Here is a 7,076-nt window from a genome sequence, read left to right as displayed (position 1 = left end):
ACCTCTCGCTCAGTGAATTCTTCTCGGGGATTCAGGGCTCTGGCTGAGCACCCTGTTAATAGAGTTCTCCAAAAAATCGCTGAGGAGATCCCTACAGAAAGCTGCCGTTCCGCTAAAACGGAGCCACTTCCTCAGGAAGGCTTTGGCTGCAATGACATTTCACATTGTTTTTGGAGAAACACAGCCTGAAGTTGGAGGGCTTTGCTTTGCATGTCTCACTTTGCTTTGACTTTTCTGTTTGCTTTTTATTCCAGCTCGGCTGCGGAGTTTCATTTCCATGTCTCATTTCTTTGAGACCTGATTACAGATGTTAATCATCGTGTTCACTTATTCCAGTGTGTCACCTGGCTCCTGACAAAACTGAGAGTCTGGACATCCAGGCCTTTGGACCAGAGAGTTTTGATGTTTCCATGGTAAACCTGGTAAACCATCCAGGGTGGAAGTGTCACTCTGCAGCCAGCTCTCATCGAAACTGCACTTTAGGGCACACCGCGTCCTCATTAAAGGCACCGGGAGCTCCAAACCTGCATGGTTCCTATTAGCGGGTGGATCTTTTTCCACAGGGCTCACTCGTGTTTGTGTGTTGTCCTCTAGTGGCAGGCTGTGGTCTGGGGAGATGAGCAGAACTCAGCTCCACAGTGAACTGAGCAGCACCATCTGCTCCCCCGAGCTTGTCACAAGCCATGGCTGCACCAGCCAGGCTCCCCAACACATCGTGCTGCATCCCCAGCTCACAGTGACCTGTCTTTGAAGGATGGAGCTGGGACCAAACACGCTTGTGGCTGAGTATGACAACTCGGCATGTGGTACCTCTGTGTGGCAGATGACATCCCAGGTGATGTTTCTCCTGCTGCCTCCACACTGCACAGCCAACAGCTCTTCCTACAGCTTGCTTAAAAGCAGGGGAAAAACACTTGGAAAAATTTTATTCCGCACTTAAATGGAAAAGAAGATCCAGCTCGTGTGAGCTGCTGCTAGCAGTTATCGCCTCTGCTCGTCAGAGGCACAGAAGAGTCAGGGGTGGTGGGAAAGGGCTGCACTTCTCATGCCAGCAAAACATGCTGGAGGTGGCCTGGCTCTGGATCTCAGCCTTGGACCTGAGGGGCTCCGGGTACCAGCACTGGCCAGATCCTCCTCTGTGGACCAGAAATGAAACACCAAACAAGCTGTGGACTGTGACTAGCAAGGCTTTGTAGAGCTACTGGGGTTTAAAGGCTCACAAAGGTGTTGTAGAGGCACAGCTGGGGCAGGGCTGCAGCTCGACCCCTACAACAGGCGCAGATGTCCCCTCCCGCAGAGCCAAAATGAATGGGCCTGGACGGGACAACTAGCTGGACTTTGACCTCAGCAATGCTCTTCCTGCAGAGTGGAGAGAGGTGATGGGCAGGGCTGTGCTGTCACATCTCCCAAGGTGCCACCAATGACTCCCCAAGCTGGAGGACAGGTTGTGCTACCTATGTCAAAGAGCTGGAGGCTCTTTATTCCTGTCCTCGGCATGTGCCAGACCTGGGGACCCTGGAACAAACACACAAGCGTGTCTTTTGCCCTGCTCCCATGGGGCAACTGTTTGTGCCTTCTTTTTACTCCCTTCTAGATTTTAGGGGGTTCAGAATCAGGCCAGTAGAATCCTAGTTTGGCTCTTGATCTCCAAGGACAACCAGTTCCTACAACAGATAAGGAGGACACTGACTGTTTTTCACTGCCAAGGTCATAGCAGGACCTCAGGTCTGTCCTGCACACTGGAGAGGACAACAGAGAGGCAGAAGGGCTTGCAGGGGAAGAAGGAGATGCAAGCAGTCTCACAAAGCACAGGGACACCAGAGAAAAACAGGCACCACCAGGACTGGCCCGTGTGTGACAGGGCATCCACCTCATCTACGACACCTCAGTGGAGGGGGCACTTTCTCCTGGAATGCGATGTTTAAGGTAAGCCTTCTAGACATTCTTGCCATCCCTGGTCTTCCTGAAGCTGCTCCTCCAGGTTCTGGGAAGAGCAGGATGCAGCCCGAACCAGCAGGGATGCGCTGAATGCAGTGGGAGCCGAGTCTGGTGCTTTGGATGTGTGTGTAAGCCCGGGACATACCCCGGGGAGCCACCGGAGGTCGGGGGCAGGGGCAAAGGCCAGAGGAAAGTTCTTGGAGCCCCTGCTCCCATCATGCCCATCCATAGGACGAAATACCCCAGTCAGGCCATGGGCTAGTCTGGGCAAGCAAGAGCAAGCAGAGGCTTTCCAAAGTGTAAATGCCAACACTTGCAAACAGGCAGAAAGCCCCAGTGCCCAGCACGCTGCTCCAGCTGCCTGAGTGGGGCAGGGGAAGGGCAGGAACTGCAGGTATCTGTGATCCCTGACAGTGGGAAGGACTGGTGCCGAGGAAGCCACACAGGGAAGAGTGGTTTCTCCTTGACACCCCAGGTACAGAAGAGCACAAGCCCTTAGCCACTTGCGCTGAGAGGGGCTGTTTGCAGAAAGCCATGGGGCAGCCTGCTGGCTCCATGCCCTGCAGAGAAGAGGGACAGATGAGCAGGGCTGTAGAAGACCTGTTATGTAGACCAGAACCCTGCTCCAGTGTTCTACATGCTCCAAGACCTCCCTTTTTGGAGTGCTTGCATCGACTGGGTCAGGGAGCCAAAGCTGAGGCAAGATTCGTGCAAGAGCAGGGTGTTGAAGAGGGAACCTCTGCTCTGTCCTGCTTGGCTGTCCCAGGAGGAATTCTTCTTCCATTTCAGACCTACCTTGAATCCGTCCGGCCCCAGCGCTTCTGTTCACCAGGTAACTGACAGCAGCATCTGAGGAGAGATGATGCTGGAGATGCTGGGGAGGAACAGGCTGCCATGCCATGCTCCCAGTGCTGCTGCAGCCCAGGTGGAAGAGACAGCGAGCAGGGGGCATCCCCACACCACGTTACCGTGTTACCGCTGAGGAAGCCACAGCTTGGGGCCAAGCACCTAATATGATGGAGGTGTCCAGCTCGGGATGTGGCAGGGTGCCATGGGCTCCCTGTGGTGGGACCCCTGTACCATGCTGCGCGAAGATGTGGCAGCTGCCGGACTCTGTGCTCTGGAAGGAGTAGGGGGCAGGGGAGAGCCCAGGGCAGAGGTTCAGCACTGGTGAACGGAGCAGCTATGGCAGCAGTCACCAGCAGGATCCCACAGCTGTGGCAGGAGATCCGAGGGTTGGGTACCGCTGCTCTCCTGTCACTTGGCAATGCTGACCGAGTCTGCCCTTGCTCTGGCAGCTATGTGGAAGCGGGGAAAGGCATGAGAAGAGAGGTCCAAAAGGGCACAGTCCTGCTCATCTCCAGGGTCTTGACCTTTGCAGGGGGGCTGCTGGAGGAGGGTGGTGGCTGGATGCTGCCAGAAGGCTAAATATGAAGAACAACACAGCACGGTCCAGAACTCGCTGGGCGGCCCGAGCTGGAGGCTTGGTTTGTTTCACTGTTTTGTTGTCTCTCTCCCCCTCTGGGTTTCGTGGCTCTGAGCTGCAGGGCTGGAAAATTATTCATCCAAACCACAGCTCCCACGACACCCTCTGTAAGCATCTGTGGCTCCAGACTCCACTGCGGCGGTGGGTGGGAGGTCGTAAATTCATCATCGTCACCAAGTTGGCCTCCTGTTAGACAGGACATGGAATGCAGAGGAGCGAGCTGTGCCACAGATGCAGCTATGCTGAACTCACAGGGTAAAACCTCTCAGCCCGTTTGCACGGCACATCCTTGTCCCATGCCTGTCCCGTTGATGAGAACGTCCCTTCATACCTGCCAGAGCAGCTGTGCTTTAGCTGCAGATGTCTGCAGGTTCACCTTGGCTGCCAGCTCCACTGGAAACACTGGTGTGTTGTCTAGCCAGATGTGAGGGCTGTGGGATCACTTGCTCTTGGACTTCCGGAAGCTCCGCAGACATCAATGTGCCACCGTGGCTTTCACTTCCTTATGCCTTGGATCTGGTGCCCCTTGCCTCTCTGCCACAAGCCCCGGGTCCATGTGCCAGACCTGTCTGGCTGTGTGTAGCTGTGCCCCATTCTGGAGAGCACTGTCCCTGTGCGTGGACAAGCAGGAGCCCCACAAGCACTTCCCCAAGGGGCTATAGAAAGACCCCGGTGCAGCAGCCCATCCAGCCAGGCAGATGGACAGTGATGTGCTGAACCAAGTCCCGGCTGGGATGAGGGGTGGTGTGGGGCAGGTGCCAGAAGAACTCACCCCCCATTTTGCTCAGTCACTGCCATCAGCTAAGGGTGAACTGGGAGGTGTCCGTGTTGTCTCACGCGGATGTTGCCTTGCTCTTCTCTATGAAAGGCCCACAACCAGTCCCTGGGAAGGGACTCAGAATGCTCCCATTCTGAGGCCTCTCTCCTGTGCCACAAGCTGTAGAGCCAGACCCAGACCCTCTCCATGGGGAATATGGCTTTGAGCAAAGCCCCAGGAATGACTCTGAAAGCCACAGGGTAGCTCTGATTGCAGAAAAATAGGAAACAGAGGATGGGGAGCTCCTGCTCCTACTTGTCCTTGGCCAGTGCCCCTTTCTGGGGATGTGGTCCTGGCCAGGCTGCTGGGAGATCCTGGTAGCGGCACTTGGCAGAGCAAGGGAGCGCTTGTCTCTGCAGAACTTCAAGTTGCTGTGGGGTGATGCACAGGCAAAGGGGCAATGACCACCCACCCATGGCAGGGAACCAGCAGCACAAGCCCCACATAGTGGGCTCTAGAGAGCAAAACCTCTGGTAAGCTGCTGCTGAGCCCCTCACAAGGCTGCTGCATGGCATGGCAATGGCTCCTCCTTCACATCGTCACTGTCATGGTGATTGGCCCCACTTTGCAGGCCAGTGCACCCCACAGATGTTCTTGAAATCCCCTGAGACTAAGAGCATTAGGTGTTTTACACATCGTAAGCCATGCTGGGACATACGGGTACAAATGCCCATCGGTGCTCAGAGGAGACCGCACACTTTGAATGAGAGCCTGTTGGGCACCAGGCTAAGGATTGCATCTACACACACCTTTGAGATGTAACCATCTCAGCATCTGGGGTCCCTGGACCAGGCACGGCAAATGAGAGCTATAGGCTGTGTTCAATAGTGCCAGGGCAGTCCACATGCTACCCAGGGCTAGGGGTTCCTTCCAGGAATGGCTGCTGTGCTGCGGCAGGGTAAGACCCCACAAAAGCCAACCTGCCCTTACAAGCACGCTCATTCCTAGGGCTGTTTATTGTTTGTACCTAAGACTCATCTACCATCAAGTCAAGCCAGCTCCCACCATGCTCTGCCCAGAGTAGTGTCTGAGACCACAACACTCCCGGTGCCCAGTGCCCGTGTCAGACCACAGCAGCCTGCAGGCACCAGGGCTGTCCGGGAGTAAGCCCATGGCTGTCCCTTCTGTGCTGAGGGGCAAGGGCACCACAGAGCCCCCACAGCGGGTGCTGTGTTCTGCAGCAGGGTTAATGAACCTTCTAGGCACCAGGAAGCCCAGGAGATGGCCAAAGCAGGGGAACCGCCCACCCAGACCCCCTCCGGGTCTGCTGCGAGGGGCTGCAGCAGTATGTGGCAGGACAGCACTGCCCAACTGTTCAGGAGACCCCGTGTCGCTGCTAACACTGTGTGGTGGCAGTGCCGGGGTAGGTCCTCTCTCACTGCAGGCTCACTCTGCGCCAGGAGCCCCAAGGTGCTCTGAGCCCAGCTCCTGGCTCCGGACAGAGCCCCGCAGAGGTGGAGCACGGGAAAGTGCCAGGAAGTGCTGAGCGGTGTTAGGGCTGTTTCTGAGCGATGATGTCCTGGATGCAGGTGTACAGGAACATGTACTGGTCCTGCAAGAGAGAAAGGGGAGGTCTGGAGTCAGGTTTTTGACAGACACCTACTGGCTGCGGGACTAACCTTGCAATTTGCCTTAAATGGTCCTAATTAACTAATGATGTCTGATGACAGAGCAGGATTGCTTTCCCAAGTGGTCCATGTTTGTCCTGTGTCACCAGAGATGCCCAGAAAGGAAGAATCAGGCTTGCAGCTGTAGTTACTTGGTGTTTGTTTCCTCCTGCTTCATTACCTCCATGATGGGGATGAGGGAAACATCATCACCTGACTTCCCCAAAGTGCCCTGGTGGCTTCTGGACGTGATGTGGTGCTTGCATCCAAAACAAGATCGAAGAGCAACTCTAGTGGTGCTGCAGGGCAGCGAGCAGGAACAGATCTGCTGGAGTGCCCAGAGTTTGGTAGCGACCTGAGGCCAGGAGGGACCTCCAGCAACCTCTGGAGCAGGAGCCTCCCGTGGTGATAGCCTCAGTGTATCCGAGTCAAGTGTGGACAGTGGCTCAAGGTAGATATCTGCGAGTCTCAGAGGTAGACAAAAAGATCTGGATGGTTTTAGTCCAGTTATCTTGTTTCCTCTATTTTTAAAATCACCAAAATGATGCCTCTGCACCAAAATTGGATCCAGACATCTCAACCTCATTTGATACGAGGCTCTGCTCAAATGCCAGGCTGCTCCAACATGATGCCAAGCTACAAAACACCCAGGGCTGACCACCACCACAGCAGGGCTGCGGGAAAGCTGGGTGTGGGAAAGGTAAACGAAGCTGTGCTCAACGCACGGGTCTGGAGGGCAGGGCCAGCCTGCAAATGATGTGGGTCAAAATCACATGGAAGCCAGGAAAGGGGGATTAGGGACCCAACGGAGGGGCCTCTGAAAAGCTCGCTAATACGCTGGCTAAGCTGCAAGTCACGAGGAGCCTCCTCCCCTGCCAGTGGTGGGGTTAGCCCCACTGAAGGGGTGGGAAAGCCACAGATCACACAATGGCTGCGGTTCCAGGTCACCAGAGTGTGTTTTCAATGAGCCTGGCTCGGTTGTGAAATGCGCAGCGACAGGATTGCCTTCAGTGCAGGCACGTTCCGCGCCTGGCCAAGCGCGGGAGCGCATCCCCAGGGAGCTGTGGGTGCGTGAATACCTGGCAGATACCCATGAACGATCCCTCAAAGGTTCATCTTACCCCTTGTTTGGCTACTAAACCCCCCCAAAAAATCAGCTGATGCCTCCAGAGTGACAGCAGCGTGCCCCTGCCCGAGACAGAAGGGGTCCTGGCAAGCCCCTGCGGTG

At 55.7% G+C, this 7,076-nt stretch overlaps 1 protein-coding gene across 1 annotated transcript in view; it reads right to left on the bottom strand.

Moving 5' to 3' along the window:
• Positions 1 to 5,687: 5,687 nt before the first annotated feature.
• The window catches only part of LOC104497770 (receptor-type tyrosine-protein phosphatase V-like), a 4,818-nt gene continuing 3,429 nt past the window's right edge, over positions 5,688 to 7,076 (bottom strand). The window contains exon 5 of the mRNA XM_010141049.1: positions 5,688 to 5,793. Coding sequence (XP_010139351.1) covers positions 5,734 to 5,793 — 60 coding nt within the window. The 3' untranslated portion in view covers positions 5,688 to 5,733. The remainder of the gene's footprint in view (positions 5,794 to 7,076) is intronic.

This window comes from Buceros rhinoceros, unplaced genomic scaffold, assembly GCF_000710305.1.
Source record: "Buceros rhinoceros silvestris isolate BGI_N320 unplaced genomic scaffold, ASM71030v1 scaffold13778, whole genome shotgun sequence".
In the NCBI taxonomy this organism is placed as follows: Eukaryota; Metazoa; Chordata; class Aves; order Bucerotiformes; family Bucerotidae; genus Buceros; species Buceros rhinoceros.
This window is presented reverse-complemented; position numbering and strand designations above follow the sequence as displayed.